The sequence below is a fragment of the Manis pentadactyla genome, chromosome 1 (genome assembly GCF_030020395.1).
Source record: "Manis pentadactyla isolate mManPen7 chromosome 1, mManPen7.hap1, whole genome shotgun sequence".
Classification (NCBI taxonomy): domain Eukaryota; kingdom Metazoa; phylum Chordata; class Mammalia; order Pholidota; family Manidae; genus Manis; species Manis pentadactyla.
Genome location: NC_080019.1, coordinates 224,773,895 through 224,801,765, shown reverse-complemented (window position 1 = coordinate 224,801,765; position 27,871 = coordinate 224,773,895). Strand labels below are relative to the sequence as shown.

Genomic DNA, 27,871 nt, shown 5'->3' with positions numbered 1-27,871 from the left:
AGACATAGACTTTATCTTCTAGACGGAGCCCCGCCTGTTTGCTCAGCCTGATTTGTGACAGCCGCCTCCCAGGAACATGTCATGGTCTGGTTTTGATTTGGGAAGGGCAGGAGAGAGGAGACGCCTAGCACAACAGGACAGGCCTGGGAAAGAAAACACACACACACACACACACACACACACACACACACACACACGCACACGCACACGCACACGCACACACACATGCACACACATCCCTACCTACTTGCTCAAGGTGATGCTGGCATACAAAAATTGGGGCGGGACAGTGAAAATTATTCTAGGTTAAACAATCAACCAAACAACTGTCAGAATCTTATGAAACTTTGCTCTCCTGGTCTTTTGATTTTCACCCTGATTTAGAGCTAAAACAGGCTCTACCCAGAGATGATAGTGTTCAATTGTCCATCCTGCCACATTCAGGGACAATCTCAAATCATATTTAATTCATTTCATATTTAATTCATACTATGTAATTAAGGAAATACTATCCATAAAGTTCAGATAATGTGCTCTTAACACACTAAGATGCTGTTTACTGTTCCAAGAACTATTTGATGTCAGAGCCATCTTGAGGGCTTTTCAGAAGCATAATCTGAATTATTTTTCTTTGTCTAAGCAAGAGGTTGGATGCAGGGCCAGGAGATGATGCAAAGAGACATTGTAGGAGAGATGGAGGATCTAACTGTAGACAAGGTGGTAAAGTAGGTATGGCTGATAACTCCGATATAATGTGAGGAGTCTCTAGCTCAAGGGGTCTTTTAACTTAGGGAACCGAAGAGTTCTCTGAGGGTGTTGGTTGGAAAAACTGATCTGATCCCAGGTCTGAATCCTCAAAAACTGTTTGCAGGTCAGGGATGGGGACTGAGAATTTATATGATTGACCAGCACCCCAGATGAATGTAACATGGGTGGTCCCTGAATTACTCTCATTGATAGAGTGGATGGTTGACTATTTACATGGAGAAATACATTCCCAAAAGCTGGTTCCAGGTGGCTTGTACTAGGAAGTGGGGTTTTAATCATCAATTTTCCAATGCTCAGGGAGACACTGCATGTATGGACAGAGATGGGGTGGTTAAGACAGAGATGGTCACTGCAGAATCACTGACAGGCCTCACACTACCACCTGCACACTCTGTGGAGGAGACACTAAGATGCTTTTCCAAGTGGCAAGGTTGAGAAGGCTAAGCCGGGCTCCAAATAGTTACAAGGTTTGATTTGTTTATAGGGAATGGGAGGATCAACAAAGTACATTTGTTGATGGAAGTCAAAAGAAATCGAGATTTTAATACAAATCAGTTTGAAAACTGCTTAAAAGTCTGATTCCAGAGATGTGGTAACATCCATTTAACTGAATATTAATGCAGCCATTAACAATGACGGCTAAAAAAGCTATGAAAATAAGCTAATGATAGAATGCAAACAAAGAAATTCAGGGCACAAAATATTCAGCATGTTTACAACTCAGAAAAAATAATTCACTAGTATATAGGGGGAAAAAACTTGAAAATTCAGCCTAATATTAACAGTAATCAAGTGATGATGACTTGGAATATTTTCCCCCCTATTTCTTTTTTCTTAATTTTTCCCTTTAATGTTTTCCTTACTGGCCAATTTTTTTTAAAAAGTCATAAAACACCTATGTTTTAAAGCCATTTTCAAGTTGACAATGAGTACATTTCCCCTTGTGAGATTCCCAAATTCAATGGCTCCCAAAGAAAAACACCCGTATTCTTTAAAGATCCTCTGTGTAAAATTTTGTACGAGTCTGAAGAGCCTATCACCCTCCAGCCTCCACCCTGGACCCATTCTTCCAGTGTTGCCTTTTCAGTAAGAAAATGAATAAAATCAGCACTCTTTTCTCTCTTGTCAGCAGCCATGGTTACTTACTCTGCGCACAGACGACTGCTCACATCCAAGTGGTTATAAATAAGCCTCCTGCAGGGTTATTACAAGCCAGGACACTGGAAACATTTCTCTGGACCCAGAAAATGTCAGCAAGACCGTGACAGGCGGTACAGTGGCCACTTGGGTGGGCTCTGTCCACTGCTCCCTGTCTCTCTCACCTGGCTCCAAGAATATCCTCTGCTTCCCCATATACCAGGAAACTGCCCCAGAAAGAGAAATGAAAGACAGATGATTCTCCCATGACTTTTACCAAGCCCCTGGTCTGGGGGCCAGTTCAGAGCTGTGAAATGCCAGCAAGAGAGCAAAGCTTTGTTGGGACACACAGAGAAAGTCACACCATCAGACCAGTCAGAAAGTATTCCTGAATCACATCCTCAATGCTGAGCGAGAGGGTCTGGCTCCATCCAACCTGCCTCTCTGAAACATCTCCTTGCTGGCCTGAAACCGCACCCCCCCCCAGTAAAACTACCACAGGGACATGCCCGAAAGACCAGAAAACCCTGACTAACATACATAATGGACATTTGATGCCAAGTTGAATGATGCGGCTTTTGGAGGAAGGAATGAGATCAGGGTGGCAGGTCCAGATGATGGATGGGATGCCTATGGCTGAGCAGCAGACACCTGCGGCGCTCACCTCCTCGCGGCAAGCCCCTCCTCCTTTGCTGACATTCCCTCAGTTTTCCTTTGCCAAGGCCCCCATCTCCTCAGTCCCTGCAGGTTGGCTGGGCTTGACCCCACTGCTACTTCCTGCTATGGGCCCGTGACTGAGGCCTGGCCGAGCACAGCGATCGCCCTCAGCTCCCTCCACCACAGGCCCTAGTTTAAGAACTGTTAGGTGATGCAAGTCAGGCAAAGGAGACTCAATTCTGGGCCGTTTGGGGGCATGATTAAGAAAGATCAGTTCTGATTTCTTGTGCTAATAGATGTTAGTCTAGAGTGGCTGACAGTCACCTCCACCACCCCTGGGAAAGCCTGCCCGAGAGCCAAGGCAGAGGGGGAGTAAGAACGAAGAGAGGAAAGAAGCTGGGTCCTGAGGACGTTGTTTGGGCACTTGGATGCAGCCGTGCCTGCAGCCAATAATCTGTGACCTTTGTCGTCTCTTGATTAAAAAGGAATCTTGTTTGTTCAGTTGGAGCTGGGATTCTGACACTTGCTAACAAAAGCATTCTCTAATTCCACTGAACAAAAGCAATTCCCGTGCATTTCCCAGGTAGATCCCAGGCTGGCCCTGGGGCCAACTGACAGGACTCGAGGTAAGTTCTAGGTTCTGAAATCTGTAATTCCAGACTGGACTGCTCATCTTCCCTGGTGGAAGGAATGAATACACGATAAGGCCATGCAATTTATGAGCACAGCTGAGCTGTGGCCACTCAAGTAATGGGTGCCAGCTGGTTAGGAGGTTTTATGCAACCACCTAAATAAGGAAATTGGGTCAGAGGATGGATATCCAAGTTATGCAGAAGAACAGGAGAAATACTTCTGCCCTCAATTAAATATAGAAATGTTCTGCATTGCAAGGATTAAAAAACACTGCAGACATTCTTAGTAAAATGAGTTGTTCCAGTTGTTGCTTCAGATGCCCACATGCTATTGTTTTCTCATTCTTTTTCCAGTTTACCAGCAACGCTAAAAACACCCCATTACCGCACTAGTGATCAACACGTCTCAGAGTTGCACAACCAAGTTTCCCTTGTCAAGGTGTGTAGGTGATGTGTGTTAAAGGCATGGGCGTGCCACAACAGTGCAGCCCTCGTCAAAGATGGCAGGCAGACTCTTCAGACTTCTGTTCCTGCTGTGTCCCTGCATCTCCAGGCCAGTGGCACATGTGCTTTCAGCTGGTGCTAGCCTAGGTCAAAAATCACAGCAGGCAAGCTTTTATCCATTTCCATGTTTTCAAGTTGATCTTCTTCTGTCTCTCAGGACCCTCTCCCCAGGGACGCTGCAAACCTCTGCCAGTTTCCTTTCCTACGTCACCATCACGTCTGCACTCTGTGTACGCCACGGGGACTTCCACCTTCACCTCTTCCCTTGGCTGCACAGTCCTGCACTGCCTCCTAACATGTCTCCCTACAGCAGCTCTTGCCCTTTTCCCATCAACTGCCCATACAGCACTCAGAGCCACCTTTTCAAAATGCAAATTGGCTATCATTCCCCCTCCCTCCTTGGCCTGAAACTTCAAGGGCTTTCCAATGTCCTGAGTGGAAATGCCCAAACTTTAATAATGCCCTATGTGCACCATCTGGCCATTGCATTCCACCCTGGCCTTATTGCTCTCTCTGTTTCACCCGGCCACAGGGCCTTCTTTCGGTTCTTCATGCTTGCCATGCTTCCTACCACAGGGCCTTTGCACATGAGCGTGACTTTTTCAGGATGCTGATTTCCTTAACTAGGCCATATCCCCCTTGGCCGTATACCCTTCTGGCCCCACATTTACCACAGATGCAATGATATATTATATAATAAGATACTTACTAACTACTACATTCTACTAGACTATGGGGCCCAGGAGGCAAGGCCCATGCTCACTTTGGCTCAGCACTGAGTCCTGAACACTGTGCACAGGCTGTGGCATCCCCTGAGAGTAAGCACAGCTAAAATTCCTTAAGCCTTAGAAAAGGCATTAGGAACTGTTCCATTCTTTATGGGAATTAACTCATCTAACTCCCACAAGAACCCTGCACAGCACTGCTGTCATTCCATTTCAAAGATAATGGTACTAAGGCACAGAATAGATAAGCCAGTTGCCCAAAGTCACATAGGTAATTAAACCAGAAAGTTCCATTTCCAATTCTGGCAGACAGGTCTAAAGCCCAAACCCTCCTTCATTCTGCTACGACTCACAGGGTAGGCATGCCGGTCACGTCTGCAGGCTGAACAAGAAGGAGAGAACAAACACAAACCACCGCCTCCCTGCTCACCCACATATGCATGTCCTTCTTACACACCCAGCTCTCTCAGACCCAACCTCTTCTTACAGAATCTGGCTGATTCTCAAGACAGAACCATATGCCCAGGCTCATCATCACACACTGGCACCTTTTGCCAGGGACCGTCTGACGTTCTCCTGCCACCCTCTGATGTGCCCTCTGAGGCAACCAGTCCCAATTCCAACTCCACTCTGCGCCCGGCCCCAGTGTGACTTGATCCCTGATCCTGACTTGCACTACAGTCGTGTCTCCTCTCATCGGTTCCTCCTGTCCGGGCACCAACCCCTGGAAAATCTGTACTTGTCTCCTTTATCTTTCCTGCCTCTGACCGGGGCACATCACCTGGGAATGCCATGTTTGCCTCTTGACATTCATTTTTCATTTCACATTTGTGTTTCCTTCCAGTCCTGCCAGAACCAAACGGAAGCGTCAGCAAACTGGCCACAACAGGAAAAGGAACCCTGCCCCCTTTAGACAGAGCCACTGTGCAGACCTCCTGATCGTGATTCCGACCTCTCCTGGGAGGAAGCTGTATCCGGGAAGTGAGAGCAGGCGCTTCGCAGACTATCACTGACATCCTGGTCACCAGCGGTGACCACTGGTGGGAACAACTCCCATGAACTTTAGTGTACTTTTCTGTGGAATGGGAATAGTAATCAGACTTATCTCACAGGGTTGTTGGGAGGATTTAAAGAGATGCAACACATGAAGTCATTAGCCTGTCAGGCCACTGTCAGTGGTCTGTTCTGATTATCATCGCTTACTGTCAGCAGCATCATCCACGCCGGCCATGGTATAGAAGTTAAGGCCTTGTGCTACGCAGCCTGTGTCTCACTTGTGTCATCTTTAAAACGGGAGTAGCCGCTCTATCCACCTCATAGGCATGTTGTGAGTTAGTTTGCACAAAGTGCCTAGAACTGTACTGAGCACATGATGAACGCCCAGTAACGCTGGCTGTTGCTGATGCTGTTGTTACAGAGATTTCTCATACTAGGATCACTCAGTCTGCAAGCTGCCTTAGAGACACGTTTAAGCAATGGTAGGGTTAAAGAGCTTCTGTAAGGCTGGTGCTGGTGGACACAGTGCTGTGCCCACCTGACTCACTCGGGGTGAGCATAAGGGATGGACTGTGTTTTCCAAGAAGGGACAGAACACTCCCAGTTCTAAACAAATCGGGAGGCGTCAAAGCCCAGAACTGAAGCTGGCAAGCCACTGGAGCTGTTTTTCCAGAATTGTTCTAAGGAATAATGCTGCCCATGAAAAGATTATGCTTTGTGCCAGATTAAACACTTATTCATTAACGTAAGTTACTGACCATGGAAAGAAAAAAATCCATTATCCTGAAATCTAGCTTTCACCAAAGGATCAAGGAGTTTTGTGTAAGCCTTTTGTGACACATACCTGTTACTCATACACTGGGATTCTGGGACTTAAAGATACACACACAGTTCAGAACACTGCCTTCATCAAAAGACTATGGCACTTTCTAGCAAAATTCAAGTGCAACAGTGAGGGTCGGCAGCAAAAAGATGGTCACTGAAATTCCAGTCAACACCATGTCTCTGGGGTAGGTGTGTGCGCTGTAGGATGTGAAAGGCTGACTGGGGCCTGCTTCAGGGACAAATGATGAAGTGGCCCTTCAAATATTAGCTAGTTTGTCTTCCACGCTGTCGCATCTGACAGCTCTATGGAAACACAGGGGCGTAGCATGGATTTCTTTGCTCCTGTGTTTTTTATGTTCTTCTCATGCTGGTTAGTAAAAAGAAGAGCCCACAGGTTCATTTTCAAACCTAAAAATGTAAACCTGCACACAGCTGGTGGACAGTGGGAGATACCAGTAGCCAACACCTTCCTAAGGGGCCAAAACTCTGCACCAGTGTGCTTGGGATGAGAGAGATAACTATAGAAAGCACCAGGTAAGCACTGTAGAAGGACGTATGTCTCAAAGGCAATATAAATGAATTTAAATGCATTATTATTAGTCACAGAAGCCTAGGAAGGAAGCACTGAATTCCATAGATGAAGAAACTGAATTTTTATAGAATTTAAGCAATTTGCTCAAGGCCACACAGCTCCTACATGATGAAGGCTGGATCTGAACTGGTATTCCCAACCACTAACTGAGACTCTGAAAAGCCAGGGCTCATGTGCGAACCAAAGAAACTAATGATGGGATTAAAATTGAGGCCATCCTATGAGCTCACGTCTGTGGCCCGTGCAGCCCAACAGGGTAGCTGTTAGCTACATGCAGCCAAGAAATTACATGCAACGTAAAATTCTGTTCATTGTGGTTAAGCACTTGAAATGTGGCTAATGCAGCTGATGGCCTAAAATTTTCATTTAATTTCATTTTAATTAATCCCAATTTCAGTTGATCACATGTAGCTAGTGGCTACTGTACTGGAGAGAGCTGAAATCTGAGGAATTTTTCTCATATGTGTCAGACATGGTTCAAGGCTGCTTTCCAAAAATGTCAGAGACAGAGGACATTTCTCACTTTTTGTGCAAGGATCCATAGCGAATCATGGGGTAAGCTCCCCGCCTCTTCCTTAGGATCAGAGTGTAGGTTCTTCAAAGGTATGCATGTTTCCTTTCTAACACTGCCCACCCTCCAGATCTGATTCTCTCAGAAGTCACTGTGTGAGGACAATGAAGTCAGAATAGACAAACCCAGGAACAACTGTCCTCAGACAGTGGTGGCATCAGCATCTGCAGGGAGCTGGTTAAAATGCAGGTTCCTGGGCCCCACCTCTATGGGGTCTGATTCAGTGGGTCGGGGTTGGCAGAGGAGGCCCTGCAGTCCAGGTTTTAATCAAGCAGCCAACAGTTCTATTGCAGGTGGTCTAGCTTTGAAACTCTGCTTTGGAGGCTGAATTACATCTCCTGGCCTCTTAAATAATTATAGCACATAAGTCTTTTGAGACGAGCACACACTGGGCTGGAAGCCAGGCACTTATCGCTCTGCACTAATTGCTCACTTCTATGACATTATTGCTTAGTCACCAAGGCCTCATTTTTTGCATCTGAAACGTGGGGGCAAGGATACCTGCAGTTTGTCTTTTAGGACCAATGAGAATACAGATATGAAAGCATGTGAGGGGGATTAAAGACAAAAACCCACCGTAGAGACATCTGCAACTCAGTGACATAGTTTGCTTGTCTGGCAGAAAATTCACATTAAAAAAATCTACATTTTGAAGTATCTGGAAGAACTGGACAATCTGAGGGCATGCGTCTCATATTAGGTTTGCTGCCTGGTGCAAGTAAGAGCTTGCTCTGGGTCCTACACACAGGTTCAAATCCCTGCTCTGCCTTTTAAAACCTGGGCGACTGGGAAAATCCTTCAACCTCTCTGTGCTTTAGGCTCTTTACCTCTGAGATGATAATTTTAATAGTATGTCTCTTTCATTCAGTTGTAAGGATTTAACTGAGTTAATATTTAAAAAGTGCTTAGAACAATGTTTGGCACATGGTCAGAGCTATATACCTGTTTAATGAATAAATAAATATTCCTGTACGTAGCGACCAGCTGGAGCTGAGCAGTGGCTGCTCCTTCAGATGTGGCTGATGCATGCACGTTTATCACATATCCACCCAGACACACTGCCCTATGGGATCCTGCTGTAAGGGGCAGATCCCCATTGCAAGGGCGTCCTGCCCCTAAGGGCAGATACACTTCGTGCTGGACTTCACAAGCTATCCGTAGGGAAGGACCAGTTTTTTATGTTTGATCCACTGTGGACTGATACGTGGCCTTCCTGAGCATGACTAACATACAGCGCATGCTGCACATGCTCACCTGTGGGCCCCACAGCACCCTGACTGGCCTGTATCTCGGACCAGTACAACAAGGCTTGGATGCTGCAGCAATGTCCGGTTGTTCTAGGAGTTTCTGAACACTGGCAGTTTCAATACTTACCTCTCTGTGGACCATGGCCAGCCCCGCCCCTCAGACTATACCCTGAGAACCCCTTATGGACCATCTACCTCAGTCCTCACATGCACACAAACCAGCACAGCAGTCTGGTTGGAAGGAGCAGGCATTCTCTCTCTCTCTCCACTGTCCTTTGCAGCCTGCCTGCCTCTTCCCATCTATTTACAGTTCCTTTTTATTTACACACTGAAATCAGCTCCCTAATGAGACACAGTGGCACAGCCTCGGAAGCTGTCACAGACGCTCTGGTGTCCCTAGCAGCACCCAGCTTTGTGTGCGCTGCTCCAGCTCATAGCTGTCCCCTCCTGATTGCTGCCTTTTGCTAACAAGAGCTGCTTGCCCCACACCCTCCCTACAACCAAGTCTCCAGCAGTGCAAAGCCAGAGACTGACTAGCATGGTAGTGCCAGGCCTCAGCTCCGTTGAAGCAAGAGGGAAAGCCAACCGTACAGTGAGACTCATCTTCCAGAGGCCCCTGTGGGATGGGGCTGAAGCTGGAGGCCAGAGCAGACATCATCCTTCACCTGGCTCGTCCCCTGCCCTGCCCTGTTTCTCTCACTCTGCTTCTCCGGGAGCACACCCTCAAATTAACACAGGCATCCTGATCCCCGCCTCAGGCTCTGCTTAAAGGGAATCCGATCAAAGACAACCACCACCAAGGCTTGGGTTCCCTTTTCCTCAACAACTTGTTGGAGGAGGAACAACACATAGCAAGGACATTTCCCAACAGGATGGCGGAGACAACACAAAAATCCTGAGGACCCAGGCCAGGTCATCCAGACATTACCCCTTGCTGTCTGTCTGTTAAGGTGAACAGAACCTACCTGTTGCATTGGACAGGGCCAGCGATTCCATGGAGCCTGGAGGGGTCTGCTCTGTGGGGGTCATATCCTCGGTGTATTTCAGGGAACTGATCGGATGGCGGGTCCGACACTGCTGAGCGGACATGCCCCCTTCCTCCTCCTCCTCCTCATATTTGGGGACTTGCATGCTGCCCCGGGTTTCACTAAAGCTCTGACTGGACATGTCGCTGTAGCTCTCCTGGGATCTCAGCCTTCCCGGGTAATAGTCCTCTCGGCATTCCTTGATGAAGCTGCCACTGTGCCCCTTCATGGCTAGTGACGAGCTCCTTTTGGGGTTGCTGAAGTGCTTGGCCCACATGTCGGGCTGGGCTCCAGCCCCCTGCCCGCCTGGACTGTAGGAAGTTCTGATGTTGCACTGGCCGAGAAGCTGCAGGGGACTCTGGGACTGGGTCGGCTCCATCTTGCTCCCGTAATGGTAGGGCTCATCCCGGCTCCTCCAAATGGGGTCCCGGTTGAGGCTGGGCGTCTGGCTGGACAGGCTGAGCAGGTCCATCTGCAGTGACAGGGGGTCCACATCGGCCGACAGCCGGTTGGAGCTCACCTGCAGCTGGCTGTGCTGGTTCAGTATGGGCTCCTCCGTCTTGCCCTTGTTCTTGCCAATTTTGGCACTGCGCCGGGACTCCTTGGCCCTAGCGTTCTGGAAGGCCGAGTCGGATGAGTCAGAGCCGTTGGGGTCCTCGCCAGCACTGCAGGCCCGGGAACAGAATATCTGGCCCTGCTTTGGGAGGAACGGCCGCCCCAGGAGGGATTTCTTACAGTGAGCGCAGCAGAAGCAGGTCTCGGTGGCATGCCAGTGTTGGCCATCGTAGGTCATCTGGCCTTGGTCGATCCCTGCAGGTAGAAGAGTTACAGAAGAGGCTGACAAGCTGCTCAGAGCTCTGCATTATGACGTGAAACACACGGCACCCTGGTTTAGCTCAGGGTTCCAGGTGCAGAATAAAATGTCAATAAATCAATAACCAGGCCCCCACATAAATGGTATCCACATTCTGTGAGGACAGCTCCCTTGTTATACCAGGCAGCTCCTTCTCAACTCATTTGTTCTGGGTAGACAGAAAGCAGATCAAAATGGCCTGTCCCTGAAACCTTCTGTGTGGGACGCAGTCCCCTAGACAGACAGCAGTGATGACACTAACACAGGATAAAAACACTGCCTTACATGCTTTGCCCACATACAAACTCGTTTGACCCTTGACCGTATGATGTACGTTTCTGGTACTATTTCCATTTTTCACATGAGAAAACACAGGCCCAGGAGTTTAAATGACTTGCCTAATGTCATACAAAGGGAAATCATAGGCCAAGAAGCCCAGAGTACCCAGGAAGTCTTGCTGCTGTGGCACTAGCACTGCCTCCTCCACTCTCTGTTGGGGATGTGCTCAACCCCCTTGGGGCCGTCTCCCTGCCCACCCTAACAGCCGTCACCCTCCCCTACCATCCCCCACCCTTACCTGCTGTGCTTTCCTTCACAGCACGAAAACCACTTGACAGCGCCCTGCTACATATGAGCATCTATTGGTTAGTTCTCTTGCCTGTTGAAAGTGGAGCTCTATGACAACAGGTCATTAGTGTCTGTGGCATCTCCAGGAACATGGCCTGGGGCATCCTAAGGAGCTCTGTCTGTGCTGAATGGATGGGTGAATTGAATCCTATCACGAGCATATGCTGTTTGGTGGGAAAGGAAAAAGGGGATTTCAACTCTTGGCAAGGAAGATGTTGGGTGTGGTTTTCAAAGATATTGCCCACCAAGAGAATGGGCATCCTTTGCTTAACTTCATTAGGGAAGGAAGGTACACAGTTCCTCCCCGTGCAGGGCTGTGCCTGGTTTACATGCTTTCGTCACACCTGCACACTGCTAGCGCCTCCCCCAGCCCCAGATGTTCTTGCTTCTCAGCATCTTTTCTGCCCTCTTCTGGTTATAGGACTTGATCTCCTGTAGAACACCACCTCCCTACCACCCTTGGGCCATGAGCTTTGGGCAGGCCAGAAGCCACACCTAAATCTAGCACCGGCCACTAGAACACCTTGTGTCTCCCAGCCCAGCAGCTGGTTCATGACCTACTCTAGGCCAATGGGACTGTCACCTAGGACTGTGGCTAAGATAGTAACATAGGGAGTTTCTCCTTTGACAGCAGTTGCTGAACTGGCAGGATGGATGCTGAAGCCGTGGGGCCCCCTCCCATGGGAGAGCCTGCAGGGTACACAGCCCCAAGCAATGACTGGGACAAAGGGGTCCTTTGAAAGACTTCTGATTTCTGAGGACAGAAGTCTTCCCAGAAAGGCAGTACTAATGTGAACCTTCGCCTCTAGTGGCTAAGAGTCCTGAGCCTGGATTTTCCAAGAATAAATTTGGGAGACTTGTTTAGAAAAGCAGTGAAGAAGAAACTGGGTTGGAATTTCTACACAGAAAGAGAAGGGCAAGCACAAAAGGGGGATGGCCAGCAGCCTCTCCTTCCTCCCATGCTCTTCCATCCCTGCCTTTCTGTCCCCGGAGCCTAGAGAGAGACATAAGGCAGATTCTTCTGTTAGCTTCTCTCCAAACTAAGGGGTTTCTGTTTATTTGGGAGACTGGCCTTAGGGACCTTTCCAGAGGGACAGGAGTAGCCACAAAGGCCACCCCGCAGTGAGAAGGATGCTGTGTGAATTGAGTCCTCAGCCCAGCATTCCTGGGGGGCTGGGAGCTGGCGGGGGCAGGACCGGAGGGGGCCCACCCAGAGCTACTGCTCCACCCCGCCTCTTCCCTAGGCACGGGCAGGCAGCACCTGGACTAGAGGTCAGGGAGGCTTCAGGACTCAGGCAAACACCGGTCTGCATCCCAGCTCCATCGCATCCCAGCTCGAGGTCAAGATACTGAAGCCCTTCTGCCTGGGTTCAAATCTTGCCTCTGCTGCACTCTGGCTGTGTGACCCTAAGCAGGGGGCTTCATCTCTCTGTGCTTCAGTCTCCTCTGCAGTAAAATGGGGATAATAATAGTACTTCCTTCATAGGGTTGTTGTGAGGATTCATGGAGTCACTATGCAGACAGTGCTTTGCCCCGTGCTGGCTAACTCCTCTGACTGCTCTTCCTCTTCTTGTGTTTTTATTAGATCCTAATGCCTATCTCCATCTCTGCTCTGAGGGCCACTGCCTGGATGCAGTCCAAGAAAGAACTCTAAGGCTGGCCTAGTCTTCCCTGCCCTCTCCTCGGCTGCCTCAGAGGGCTCGTGCTGACCTCCTGGCCGCCCTGGGCCTTGACTGTGAGCTCTTGCTCAGCCCAGCGTCTCAAGCAGCTGCAGCGTTCCTGGCTCCCCATTACGTGGACACAGGAAGTCCAGCTCCTACGCCTGTCCCCCACCAGCTGCTTCTCCATGCTCAGCAGGGGCCCCATTCTAGGGATGGGGATCTTGCAGAAGCCTGAGCTGGGAAAGGGAGTGGTGGGGAGGCGTGTTGCAAAGTGGCCCAGCAAGCAGCTGAACATGGTCTCTGAGAAATATCGCCAATGTCAGATGGCCCTCTGAACTGCTCCTGAACCCTGAACATCTGGAAAAGGGCTCTGCCGTCCCACATCTAAGCGTTCCTTTTTTATTCCTCCTCTAAGCCCTTTAAGTCCTTCTCTGAGGGTGTATGTGTCTACTGCTGCTACAGGCCTGGTCTGTTTATAGGACTGTTTGCTGTGCGCAGGCAAAAGCACTGTTTCCCTAGCAACGGCCGTCCGACGCAGGGTTCGCAATGAGCGGCTGTATAAACATGGAATATTTGTGTAATATGGTCAGAGCAAAGCACCCGGTGATGGTGGTATGCAGGATATACAAAGCACACCCTTTCACTGTCGCAGGAAAATTACGTTTCACAGAAAAGTGGATCTCGGGAAAAAAAATCAGGGACAGCATTTTAACTATGGCAGTGATAATACTGAAGGCCACAGAGGTCTCCTTTTCTGGAAAACATTGATGCCTTTTTAGGGATTTAAGAGAGAAGGAGAAGGTGATGCCAGTTCAAAGCCTTAAATAGCTAGGAAATGGGAAGGAAGACAGCAGCGGGGCCTTCTGAGGTGAGCATGTGTGGTGACAGACAGGTTTTCTCTTTCAAACCACTGAGTGAAAACTCCAGCTGGCAGTTTCTGGACAGACTTTTAAGCCTCCGTGGAAAGGACAGGAGAAATAGAAATACTAATGAGGAGGGCCATCATCACCACAGCTAAGGTTTCTGTACACTCAGCCCCTCTCACCCAAGAAAGCAGCTCCTTGCAAACCCAGAGCCCACAGTGAGCAAGGCTGGGTCACAGAGCTGCGCCACTCCACCCGAACACTGGCCCGCCTTGTCATTCCTCACTGGCTCAGCCACCTGTCCCGTTCCGGTTTCCAATTTCCCAACTCTCAGGATAATAGGAAGTCTGTTTTACTGTTTTGATCTTGCGAGAAATGAAAGCTGCTGGGTACTGGGCTGAGGCACTGGGCTGGGAGGGTGAGGCTTTTAGGGCTTAGAGGGAATGGGATTTGCCCATCACCCAGGTCCCCAGAAGGGAATGTGGCTGGGTGAAGGCTGGCAGAGCAGTGCTCATCCCTGGGCCTGGGAGGGATACCAGCTCAGAAAGACCTCCTAGAAGCAGGCTTGAGTCTGTGGGATGAATTGTCCAGTGACAGGACTGCTGAGCACATAGTAGGTGCTTGGTCCACAATGCTGTGGTTTTTATCAGCACACAAAGCTCATCAACCTACTAGCTAATTTTTTATCTGAATGCATCATGTCTGATGAGCCAAGGAGACAAAGGCATTTCTTTTTTAAATCTTTTAAGTGGAGAAAAATGGGCTCCCAGACTCATGATTGCCGCGTCTCCCCACTGTAGGTAAGAAGCTGGCAGCTTCTGAGCGGATTTCTTGGAATTATTGCACAAGCCACAGAACGATCAGGCTGCTGGTCTCAAAGACATTCATCCACTGCCAACTTTTCTCTTTCGTTTTAAAAAGGCAGCTCATTCCCAAGGTGCCATAACAGGCAAGCTGAATGAAGAAGCCACAGATGGCATGTGATCTGGAAGAGTGTTGAAAGGTTGAGCAAATCAGTTATTTGCAAAGGGAAAATGATTTTCACCATCTCAGATCTGCCACTTTTTTGGGGAGTTTATAGCATATGAGCTATTAGAGGTTCTCTTGTTTTGTAATTGCCTGGGTCAGCTTTTGCTGATTTTTCTTTAAGACATGTTTGCCAGAAACCACTCGATTTTCTTGACTAACCCTTCCTACCAAGGACCCCTTTGGTTGCAAGTGACAGAAACCCAACTCATACTAGCTTAAGTGAAAAAGGGGATTTCCAAGAGGACTGTTTTAGTTCCTCCCTCTGCTGACCCTTGAGTTTTTCCAGTAAGGCTGTGGAAGACATCTGTTTATATCTTCCCTCATATTGTCCTTCTGAGACCTCTCCCCTTCCCCTTGGCAGTGGGGTGGATATCACACAGCCCCACCTAGGCATGGGCCCATGACTCAGGCAGAGCAACAGGAATATCCTATTCTCATGTTTCCAGTGTGGAACACATGATCAGACTAGGAATTAAGATTCCTATTTGTAGGAACTGATTTGGACACAAGAGACATAGCCCCACTCTTTTTGATAATGTAAATGCTAGGATTATGTGTAACTAGGGGTCATCTTGGCCATCAGGTGAAGATAATTTGCTTCCAAACTATGCCAACAAAAGGCAAGCCAGACTGAGACACAGAGGGGGAAAAACAGACTTTGTTTGGAGCTCTGATCAGTTCCCTATCTGAAGCCAGTATTCTCCTTGGCCTTTCCAGTAACATAAGCCAAGAAATTCCTGTTTTCAGTTAAGCTAATGTGAGTTGAGTTTCTATCACTCGCAGCCAAAGAGATTCTAACAACACCAGACACAAAGGAGATCCAGTCACAATAGGAACGAGCTATGTGGCAAGCATTGCCTCACCGATGTGCTGGGCGCAGGTGTCACAGTATTCCGCATACAAGGACTCGAAGCAGTGGCAACAGTAGGGTCTTCCCTCCTTCATGATGTAGCGCTGCCCACCGAGCACGGTCTCACACTCGAAGCAGCAAAAGTGTTTCATGTGCCAGTGCCGCCCCTCAGCTTCCGTGCATTCGTCTGCAAAGATGATCTGGAGATAGGGAAGCCAAGTGATCAGTGGGTAAGACCTAGCTCTAAGAAGGCACTTTAAAGAAGGAAAGCTATGGGGGCCCCAAACTGGAAGGTAGGGAAACCAGGTTCCACCCTCCCACCCACATATTATTCAGTGCAAATATATATATATGTTAATTTCATATCCATATCAGCTCTCACATTCAAATTTGCCTAAAGCACAATGAGACATGGTTGCTGGCCTGGCCAGCTATTCATTTAAACACATTTTAAGAAGAGAAAGAACAATCTATCCTTAAGAATATAAACCAGGGCCCCAAACTAACAGCTTATGGGCACTTTGGACATGCATTTAGTTTTATTTGGCCTATATGCTATATTTTTTTATTTTAATGGGATGTGTCGTATAAACACCTGCAATCTGGCTTCTCTTCTGAAAATATGTTTGGCAGTGTTCCTGCATGTCAACAACTGAAGCTGTTTTCAGTTGAGCGCTGAGTTCCTCCGCTTGTTATACTCTGCACCAGGAGTGTTGCCTTCACGTGGGCCACCTTCATTTACAATACCGGCCTAGCCCTCAGAGGAATTTGTGTTTTAACCTCTAATATAGAGTTTTAAAACTTCAAAACACAGATTCAAAAGCTTACTACAAACTACTATAATCAAGGCAATGTGGTACTGGAATAAGGATAGACATATAGATTAATAGAACAGAACTGAAAATCCATAAATAAACATAAACATTTATGGTAAACTGATTATCCACTATGGTGCCAAAACCAGTCAATGGGGAAAGAACTAGTCTTTCCAATAAATGGGGCTCGGACAGCTAGATACCCTAACACAAAAGAATGAATCTGAACCCCTATCTCACACCATATACAAAAATTAACTCAACAGAGGTCAGAGATCCAAAAAGTCAAAAAAACTGTAAAATGCTTAGTAGAAAATACAAGTGTACATTTTCATGAGCTTGGATTGGGCAATGGTTTCTTAGATATGACACTAAAAGCATAAGCAATAAATGAAAAAACAGATAAATTAGACTTCAAAATTCAAAAACTTTTGTGCTTTAAAGGACATCATCAAAAAGGTGAACCTAAAACCACAGAATGGGAGAAAATACTTGCACATCATGTATCTGATAAGGAACTAGTAATCAGAATATATAAACAACCTTTACAACTCCACAGTAAAAGGAAAAATCACCCAATAAAAAAAAATGGCCACAGGATTTGAATAGAGATTTCTCCAAAAAGGAAGATATACAAATAGCCAATAAACACAAAGACAAGATGTTCAACATTACTAGCCACTAGGGATAGGGGAATCAAAATCACAATGTGATATCACTTTGCGCTCACTATGATGATTACTGTGAAAAAGACAGACAGTAAGTGTTGAGAAGAATGTGGAGAACCCTCAGTCGTGGGCAGTGGGAATGTAAAATGGCATATAGCTGTCTTGGAGGAAAGTATGGATTCCCTCAAAAAGTGAAACAGAATTACCATGTGACCCAGCAATTACACTCCTAGGTATATACTCTAGAGAACTGAAAATACATGTCCACCCAAAAATTTCTATCTGAATGTTCACACCAGCATTGTTCATAATAGTCAAAAAGTGGAAACAACCGGAATGTCTATCAATTGACAAACGGCTGAAGAAGAGGTGCTATACATGTACAACTGAATGTTATTTAGCCTTGGAGAGGAATAAGTATGGATAAACATTACAGTATGGATGAACCTTGAAAACATCACGTTAAGTGAAAGAAGTCAGACACAAGAGGTCACATGTTGTATTATTCTGCTTATATGACATGTTTAGAACATGTAAATCTATAGAGACAGACTAGGTGAGTAGTTGCCAGGGGCTGGGGAATGGGAAAAAAGGAAATGAGTGCCAAAAATCACAGGGTTTCTTTTCTGGGTGGTTAAAATGATCTGTAGTTAGTAATGATGCTCGTACAACTCTGTGAATATACTAAACCCACTGAACTGTACAACTTAAAAAGGTGAGCCTTATGCTATGTGAGTTACATGTTAATAAACAAAACTTTCAAAGGACTTTAAATCATCATACGCTATTTGCCATTCTGTAGCAGAAGGTCATATTATAAGCACTAATTTCCAGATGTGGAAACTGAGGTGTGAAGACACAGCTGCTGCCTAGAATCAGAGTTGGACCTCAGCTCAGTTTCCCAACTACCTGACTAGAGGGTCCTCTGCAGCACATCACCATGAGCATTAGAATCCAGATTTCACAGGATTGACCAACTTCCTTCAGGAAGAGTGAAATAAATGCCCTTATAACATTGGACTCACTGACAAAGGGGCATGCTGTTTATAGATTCTCAGGTTGCTGTTTACAGCATCATGAAGAAACAAAAATCTACTCTGACAGGAGGAAACCCCTGCCTAACACCTTTCTCCAAATTATTCCCAATAGAGTGATCAGGTTTTGAACATTCTCTTTTCTGTTCCAAACTTAAAAAAAAAACATGTTATTGAGCTATAAGAGCCACACTTTTAAAAGTTAAATCAGTTTTCCTCTTCTTTCAGCTTACAGATCACACCTGGGTGGTGCCTCTGGTGGAAGAAAACACCAGGCGTGGGCCTTGTGTTCAGTCCGCTTTCTCATCCAGGATAGCAAATTCAAGTGTCCCTGAGAATGTGGGCCAGAGGTATCCAAATGGAGTATCCGTCTGCCTCTTAAATCCTGACAGAATTTTTGTAATGTGTGGAAAAATGAAATAATTCTAATAATTCTCTGTCCCAATGAAGCTCAGTAAATGGACTTATTTTAAGATACAAGCAGCACACCATTACTGATGATTACTCCCTGGGGTTTAGGCTGAAGTTTAAAGCGGCACAATGCCTTTTCTTAAAGTGTTGTGACCCGACTTAGTGCCACGCGAGCTCCTCAGCTATAGACATTAGTGGCCTTCCTACCTGGATATCCGTGAGACTGCCATGCTCAGGACAGCAGGCGGCAAACCCAGACATGCTAGCAACTGGGGGAGGGGGGCCTGCTCCTGTGAAAGAAGGCACAGTGGCCTGTGTAAGAAGGCAGGGGGGCCTACGGTTTTCTTCCAGGCCAGAAGCTACAGGACAATGTGTTGGCTATGGCACCACGAGGGATGCTGGGCAGGGCTACCCCACAGAGTGCATGCTGACCTCGTCACAGGCTGCACAGCGCGGCTTTAGGCACTCGGCGTGGTGCCTGCCACAGTATATCTTCCCGTCTTGGTAAAAGTAGATCAAGTCCACCAGGAGCTCATTGCAGACAGTGCATATGAAACATGGAGGGTGCCAGCAAACACCATGGCCAGCACGCGACGCAAACACAGCGATGTCCCCGCCGTTGATCTGGCCTCCGCACTGTGAGGCAAACAGAAACATCAGGATGAAGACCAGCCCCCACCTCTCAGGGCCACGCATAAATGGTAGAACACCACCATTACCCCCAAGAGCTGGTTATGGGGCACTTACATTCCCACTAGGCACGTACCACCTGCTCTATACACATGGCAAGGCAGGCGCTCCTGCCCCTGGCCCTGCCCCTAGCCTCTCCTAGGGCCCACAAGCAAGGTGGAAATAAAGCGACTGAGAAAATAAGGAATCACAAGGGCAGGAGAGAAAGAAAAACCTCTTACATAATAACAAACAGGAGCTCTGTGGGCAGCAGGCAGGGTCTCATTACCTCTCAGATTCTCCAACCTCCGTCCAGAGGTACAGTCAAGCTCACACAAGGAGGAGTTGGCTGTGGGTGGGGGCGGGTATGGGCTGTGAGGTGGTAGGGCGAGAGGGTTCAAAAAATACGGCCACCTTGAACGACTTCTTTAAAAGCTTTCACACATGCTTTTAGCTTATTTCTTCGAACATCTTTTCACACAGTCTTGGTTCAAAGGCACCACTTCTAAGGCTAGATTGTAGAAAGGGCTTCCTTCCTCTTTCTCCCCTGATTTCGCCCTCATGTTCTGAAGTTCCTTCCTCTATCCAGAAAGGAATGAGGCAAAGTCCCTGACGACCCATGTGAACAGAGTCCGAGGGTCTTGGAGGGAGGGGTCAGGCATGAGGCACAGGGGCCAGGGGAAGGCCCTCTGTGGACCCTGACGTTGGCCCCGAGTCTCACAGCCTGAGGATCAAGTACATGGGGCTGAGCTCTGGGAAAATACTGTCTACGGAGGATAAAAGCTGCCTCCAGACCTTTCTCACACCATGGACATCATAGGGGCTGAAATGCTTCTTAGAAAATGAAGCAAAGCCCCTCATGGAAGAGTCTGTGGGAAATCATTCTTGTGGGTGACAAAACAAAAGAAAGATATTATGTTATGGAAAGTACTATCCCTGCCTTTTATAACATCACTAGACCTGGCATACGCATACTGCTAAAAAATTAAAAATTTAAAAAGTTTATTTAGCAAGTATGAATTTGAATTGTGCAGCACCAAACAGGGTGGCTAGGAGTCCTCCACCAGCTGGAGGTATGGGAGAGATTCTTACAGAGATGACGTGGAAGGCAAGCAAGGAAATGACCTGGTTGGCTACTGCTTGGGCGGCTGCCTTATGCCGGAAAGCCTTGCTGGCTACTGGCGATCGGTGATTCTTAAACTTCCTTTTCTGGAATTCCAGTGAATGGACTGTGGCTCGGGTGCTGGTGTGCTTACATAGCTACCAAGCTAGTCCAGACACCTCAGTGTAACGGGCTCCTTGGTTAACTGCTTTAACAATACAGAACCCCATTTAAGCCTTACCATGATTCTATGATTTTGGCATTCGTTGTCCCCATTTTACAGATGACAAAACTGAGGAAAAGTAGCATGGTCAAGATCATCTGGCAGAAACAGGAGTCAGCCTTATACCTTTCTACCCCCACACTCTTCCACTGTTCTATCCTACTTTCAACATCTGCCCACACATGCCCAACCTTCCTTTTGTCTTAGGTGAGCCCGGCTGGGCTGGTTCCAGGAAATGCGTGTGAGTGGCAGAGGTCCTGAACTGGGGACATGAGGCCCACGTCATAACCCCAGCCTGCCTGCATCTCAAGGGTGAGGGTCCAGGACGGAGGTCTTGCTGCCGAGTCTCTGGTCCTCCGGCTCCCATACCCAGTAGCTTCTCCCCTCCATCGACCTGGCCCTTCTCACCCTATCCCTCTGAAGTCTCAAAACAGGGCCCCAAATAGAGGGACCTCACTTTCTCTTCACCCACCAGCTCATACATCTGCAGACCTGAATGGGCTACTCAGGAGCCTAAGCAGTCAGATGGGGCTGTACGAGAGCTGCAGGGGGAAGAGACGGGCCGACAACGACAACCAGCCCAGAAGGCTTTCAGTGGCCAAGAGGAGGGGCGGGGGGAACCCAGGCAGGCTGGATGGCCACCCTGCTTTCTTGAAAACCCTCCTCCAGCCTTGCCCTGAGCACTTGACGAGAGAGTAGGAGAAGAAACAAATCCAGACTCTTCAACTCAAGGGGTCTATGGGAAAGGCAGGGGCTCTACCCACTTCATGGAAGACCCTCCACCCTGAGGAGATGGTCAATCCCCAGCCCTTTAAATGGCGCTGATCCTGGGATGATCCCGTGGTCCAGGTAAACTCCATTTTCTAAAGGACTCATTTCAAAAGATAAACCCATCATGTTTAATCCTTTTAATGGCTCCCCTCTTTCCCTCCAGGGGCTTACATAGCCCTCTGTGGTCTGGCCCTCTACACGCTCTTCGTTAATTCTCTCCCCTCATTCCCTCTGCCCTGCCACGATGGCTATCTTGCTGTTCCTTGAACACAGCAGAAATGCTGCTGCCACAGGGCCTTTGAACTTGCTGTTCCCTTTGCACTGGCTCCGAGACCTGCAGGACTCCAGGCCTCAGTTCCTGCACATCTTTGCTCAGAAGCCACTTGTAAGTGGGGCCTTCTCTGGCTTCCTTACTGGAAACTGCAACCTCCCCACATTCCCAGCACTCCCTAGCTCCTTCCCTGTTGTATTTTCCTATCTTATTTATTTATTAATTTCCTCCCTTAGAACATTACTCTTTATAAGGGCAAGATCAACCTCTCAAATCTTTGATTCACTGTTATATCCCTATGGTCTAGAGCCGAGCCGGGAACGTAGACACCAAAATAATTGTTGAATGAGTAAAGATGTGACAGGATGCCAGAGAAAGCCCTCTTCACTCCCCAGAACCCACGCTCACCTGCTCACAAATGGCTCCTGTCATCGTGACTGGGAAGGGCCTGACATTCCCGCGGCCCAAGTTCTCACGTTTCCGCTGGTTGCTGAAAAGCTTCAGCTCTCTCTTTTCCTCCTCATCCAGGGAGTTGCAATATCGGACCTGAACAGACACAGAGAGTATAGCATGGAGGAGGTCGCCCTTGCCCCTTAGGATTTCTGAAGCCCATGCCTCAGGTTTCTCCTTACACGTGCTCCCATTTGGTTTCACAGCCTGGCCTGCACTTCATCACCATCAGCCTTGGGGCGATTTAAGGTGAGTCTCCGCCTAAGATTGCTGAGCTTACCAAAGGCTCCCCCTGAAGCCCAAGTCTCAGGCAGGCTGAAGTTTCTCTAACTCTCCCGCAGCCTTCCTGCCTCTGCGACCACGCTAAGCGCCAAACCATCTCGGGAAGCACTGGTGTCATCAAGATGTGGGGCTTTCTTTTTCTTTCCAATTGATTTGAATCTTCAAATGGATTGTGGGGTCCTGTACTTCCCCTCTATGGGCCCATATAGGTGATCCTTGACACTCCAGGGGGCCAGAACATCCGGTGACATTCTCCCAGCTCCTGTTCTACCACCTCATTTTAGGAAAATGGGGAACCAAAGGCTTGAGACGGAGGAGGTGGTTCAGGGGTATCGGCGCTGCTCTGTGGAAGCCCTGCATATTTATCAGGAGACAATGGCTGCCCTCTGGGTCTTGGCCAGTGCAGCAACTTGCATAGGATATTTTCCTTCTTTTTAAACACAGAAACTCACAGAACTAAGGGAGGGGCACTAAAGATATCCAAATCTGGTATTTCCCATTCTCTCCCCTTATTTATGCACATCTTGGGAATTGTGCTACAATACTTAATACTGCTTTTAAAACTGACTTCTTAAAAAAAACGTGAACACATTTACTTAAAAAGAAAGTATATTATGACTGTAAATGGAAAATCAGTATTACCTGCAAAAACAGAAGGTGATCATAAAACTAAACAGGGTGAGATTGAAACCACATTGTTAGAGTCTAGCAGGCAGCTTTTGCTTGTGGGAGATCCTGAAATGGAGACTCTTCATGCTGTTACTCAAAAGTGGAGACTAGTATGAGTCAGAGAGATGTGAGATACCTGGTAGCCCAACATGAAATCTCCCCCTGATTACTCAACCAATCACAAGGAATGAAATGCAGTTTAAAAGGGAGCGATTCTCTCATTACATGGTTCCATTTTATTTACTGCCATGCCCGCGTACCACCCAAAGTCATGTATCTGCCACACTCTGGGGAAACACGGGTCTAACCACCCCTCCTGTCTTACTTTAGAGTAACCTGAGTATCAGAAATGCTCACTGAATTGCTCAGATGGTTTCTCCTATGGATGGTTCAAAGGGAAACCTTTGAACTAGGACTGCTGCGTCCTAATTTGAAAGCCAGTGCAGCTGCATATATCAAAAGGGTCTTACCTGAGTGAAAAAGAGAATGATCAAATATTTACTTTAGACTCACTCTTGGTCCTCAAAAAAAGCCATGTCAAATGGGCGTATCTGCCCACTGGGCCATGAGTATAAGGAATGCTCAGCACCGGGAAGAAGGAATTTGAATGGTCTCTTTATGAAGCCACAGTTAGCGGTGAACAGAATAAACCACTAAAAGCAGAGAAAAGCAGATAGATCTCTTCCCTCTATCAAGCAAAAAGTGTTAAAAAAAAAAAAAAAAGCCTTCACGTGGACATCCCAGAGAGAGAAGGGCAGTGACCTGAACAGTCCGGGATATGTGGTCACAACACTGACATTTTATGGACAGGCTTTTAAAGCAGGGCACACCCCTCCTGCTTGTAAAAACCCGCATTTTCACTTCCAAATTAGTTACCTGGGCATCAGGTTACAATGCTTGCTCTCAGCTTTAAAGGGGAAAACATTATTTATGTTTGTTTTATGAAGTCTGAAATAAGCAACAGGAAAGGGAATCATGGCTCTTTCTAGGCAGTTGCTTCAACTTACATGCTTTTGTTTTGCTTCCTTGAATTAATTTTTGAGATAGTTGCTTTATCCCTTTATACTTCAATGTGGGAAGATAAAGACTAATATGGTCCTCACTCATTTCCCCTGGGATCCAGCTTGACGGAAGGAGGGGCAGTTGGTAGAAAGCTGGTGCCCAGCTCTCTACAGGGGTTATTTCCCCTTTCAGTTTCCTATTATGTTTTTGTTTAACATCAGAGTTAAGTGGGCAATTCAGCTCTATAGGATCACTATTTTTAAAAACCAGATACTTAACAGTTAATTTCTAGTTTACAGATATAAATTCCTCAAGCATGACAGTCTTTAACAAGTATATTTACAGGTTTCCCTTTAGGATCAATGTGATGTCAAAGATAAGAAATGCCTGTTTACGGCACCGTGCGCCTGGGTCCAGAAAAAGGGACAGCCTGCAAGCCGTACTTTCCTGTGTGCAAACAGTGACCGTGGCAAGTTGGACTTTAAAAGACAAAAACACAGATGTTCAGAGCTGCAAATCTGGATGTGCAGCTTCTACTGCAGTGTAATAACATGGAAACTTGCATACTCATTTAATATGAAATAATGCTGAAAATTCATGAGAGTCACCAAGTTTCTGCAGGGCTTGAGGTAGCCCAAGAAATTTCAATCAGCAAACATACTGAGGCAACCAGCGCGTTCTTTTTCAACTAAGAAAACCTGGACCTGAGCTTTTAAATTTTCATGCTCCCTTATGGCCCCAAAATAGCTCCCAACGCCGGGCACAGAGGCAAATCCAATCCACAGCGAGATTCTGCTTTTTGGTAACACTCTCCAGAAGGGGTCGGACAGTTTCTTTTTGGCTCTAATTAGGGAAGCTTAAACCTAAAAGAAATTGCCAGAGGTTTTTTTTGTGTGTGTGTTTTTTTTTTAGATCCTATTGATCACAGCATTCTGATTATGAAAAAAGGTAACAATTTACAGAAGGTTCTAAGAAAAGTCTTCCTAAGGCTCCTCTTGACCCTTACCTCATTGTCATGTGGCGGCAGCTGGTGTAACAGCTGCTTGATCCGCAGTTTCTCTCCAGGACTGTTGACATAAGGAACTTTCTCTTCTGGGAGACAGCTATAGTACTGGTGAACCTGAAAGGCGAAAAGCACAAGACAACGTGCCCATTACTCAAACCACTTGCCCATTCCCACTTATAGCGGGGAAGACTCCGGCCCGTAGGACACAAATGACTCCCCGCTGTCCCCACCCTTCTGAGACTCAACAGCATGTGATTTTCTCACTGCAAACAGTGGAATTCATCCTCAGAGAAAGAGTTGAGCAAATCACCCATAGCTCAGGGCCTTGCCTCTCTCTGCAGCCAGCAAACTCTCCCAGAAAAAGAGAGGCCGGCATATATGCTGGTGAACCCTGAGGGTAGGGCTTTCTCACCCGGCTCCCCCAGAGGTGACTTTACCATTTTCTCTGATAGTCTCTATCCAGCATGTAATGCGCTTCCCTAGCCAAAGGGATGTGTCAGTGCCTGCCTCGGCCCTGGAGGCAAAGCCGGTCTTTGGCACTCGGTGAGTTCCTGGGTCCCTCAGCCTCCACCTATGTGAAAAGCCCGCCAGGTTTTGAGCTCTTTATAAGGACATGCAGCAGCTCACATCTGTCAGAAAAAGAGTCACTAAATCTGGGCTACAGAGCGTGTAATTAAAAATCATCATTAACACGAGTATTTCTGTACATCCTAGAATGCTCCTGTTTATGACTGTTAGGCCATATTCTCACACTTTCTGAGGCTCATTCAACCCTGACAATGACTTGGGAAAGCACCAAACACCTAATTTTGCCTGAGAAAAGAAGACAGACACTCTGCCACCCAGCTGTAAGCAAAACTAGGAAGGAAAAACTGGCCAAAACAGAAGGTATGCTATTATATAGGAGAGGCAAAAAAAAAACAAAACCCACAAGTTTAGATGACATCATGGAAAATTCTTTCCAACTATCTCTTAGCATCATGACCAGCTCTTGCGAAACAAGGCATTCATTCAACAAAATGGAGAAGACAGAGACTTAGGGCTCTAAATTCAACATGTTTCTTACAATCCACAAACTTGGTCTAATTCCTAAGTTTAGGGAGCCCTGGATATGAACACATGTTTGGGGAATGCTGGGCTGTAGAGCTATAAAGGCTCTGTCTACTTTGATCTCCAGAAAGTAAATCATAAGTGTTAGAGGAGTGGGAGAAAAGGTTTTGCGATGACAAGACCTTAAAAAAATGTGAAAGCCATCATTATTTCTGTAACAAATGAGCATAAACATTCACCATCATGTGTGTATCACTCTCTTAAGCGAATCCCAAAAACAGACGGCTTGTCAAAGACTAGCTGGCTTTTGGAAGACACGGCCCTGCCACCCTTTCCTAGAGGCACCTGGCAGGAAGCCACAGCCCAGATAGGAAAGAACGGCTCCGGGTTTCGAGGGCAGCCCAAGGGTTACCAGCACTCTCTTTGAGAACACGTAAAAGCCCAGATCATGAGCTAGTTTGGGATTAGATGCTGGCAATGAGCCCACCAGACACTGGCACACCCGTCTGTCCTCAGGACAATGCAAGCCCAGGTAAGGGCTGGGTATTAAAGATGCAGGCCCAGTCTCTGTGTCTTGGAGAATGGGCTTTGTGTCCCAAGTCAAAGGCCCGCCTATAGAAAGGCCTCACTGCAAGATCACTTTGCAATTCCCACAACTTCCATTATGGTTACAGAACATCAGGGGCCAGTGCTAATGTGAAATGAGTCACTATGGATGCTTGACAATGAAGATCCGCCTCCCCACTGCCTGGAGTCACCCCCGAGAGCCCTTCTGAATGAGCCAAGCCCTCTCTGACCCTGTCAGAGGCTGACCCAGGTTAGAATCTTCCTGCACCTTCCACAACATGGCCATGCAGATGCGAAGCGCTCACACGGCTCTGTCATTTCCCTTTCTTTTTGCCAGATTGTGACAATAAAATAAGCCTATAAACTAAGCATTTGGCCCTCCACAACAACAGATAGCAGGAATACATAGCAATAAGTATTCAGCTTGTTGAGTGAGAACACACCCTGGGAGCCCCCACCTGTCTTAGTCTAAGAAAGGAGGTCTCAAGGAATAAAATTCTGCTTGAGTTAGTTTGATTTCAGAAGGAAATAAATGGCAAACTATTATAACTATGTGGTGTTTTCTCAGAAAAGCCAGCTGTATACTGGGGCCTCATGGGGAAGTGGAACCTGCCCCTGGAAGGTGACTGGTATGGGATCCCCACCTCTCTAAGCCCAGTATCCTTTCACCTCGGCTCAGGTTTTCTCTCTGCAGATTTGCTTCCCACTCTCTCAAAGCTTAAGGTTCCCCCCAGCACTTGACTTTAGTCAGCTTCAGTTCAAGGGGCCCCCCCTAGACTGACTAGCTTTGCTCAATTCCAAAACCGCCAGAGAAGGTCCCTGACTACCCATCTGGGACCAAGTCCACCCCTGCAGATTGGACTGGGGAAGTTCCATGCTGTTTTACGAATGGAGGAAAAAGGGGTCCCAACATGACATGACTGGGTGGCTCGATGGGGAACTCTAGGGATACTTGGGAGGTCAGTAAATGCCTTGGTTCATTCCAAAAACTCTGAATTCTTAGGTCAACAGGTGGCCACTCTTTATCCATCTTTCCTGGCTGGATTTCTTGGGCTGCTTTTTATAATGCAAGCCTACAGATGGCCACCACTGAAAATGTATCCTCTCTACTAGCACTGCAATCCTTCCTCCAGTATAGAATGTGCTAAAATCATCTCTCACAAGGCAACCAAAAATTTGGCAGATGACTTAAAAAAAATCTACCTGGTGAGATGCTCCATATTAAACCAAATCATCTAATACATAATTAACAACCTACCAAACCACCCCCATGTCACACGGCAGGGGATCTGGCTTGCTCTGAGAAAGGAGAACGACTT

The 27,871-nt window shown here is 47.3% G+C and overlaps 1 protein-coding gene across 6 annotated transcripts in view; it reads right to left on the bottom strand.

The window, feature by feature from the left end:
• Positions 1–27,871, bottom strand: part of PRICKLE2 (prickle planar cell polarity protein 2) — a 303,043-nt gene that overhangs the window by 27,985 nt on the left and 247,187 nt on the right. For all 6 annotated transcript variants that reach the window (XM_036877995.2, XM_057507903.1, XM_036877997.2 and 3 more), the window contains 5 exons: positions 24,936–25,049; positions 21,935–22,072; positions 18,923–19,126; positions 15,576–15,762; positions 9,620–10,489 (listed from right to left, as the gene is read on the bottom strand). In XM_036877995.2, coding sequence (XP_036733890.1) covers positions 9,620–10,489; positions 15,576–15,762; positions 18,923–19,126; positions 21,935–22,072; positions 24,936–25,049 — 1,513 coding nt within the window. The remainder of the gene's footprint in view (positions 1–9,619; positions 10,490–15,575; positions 15,763–18,922; positions 19,127–21,934; positions 22,073–24,935; positions 25,050–27,871) is intronic.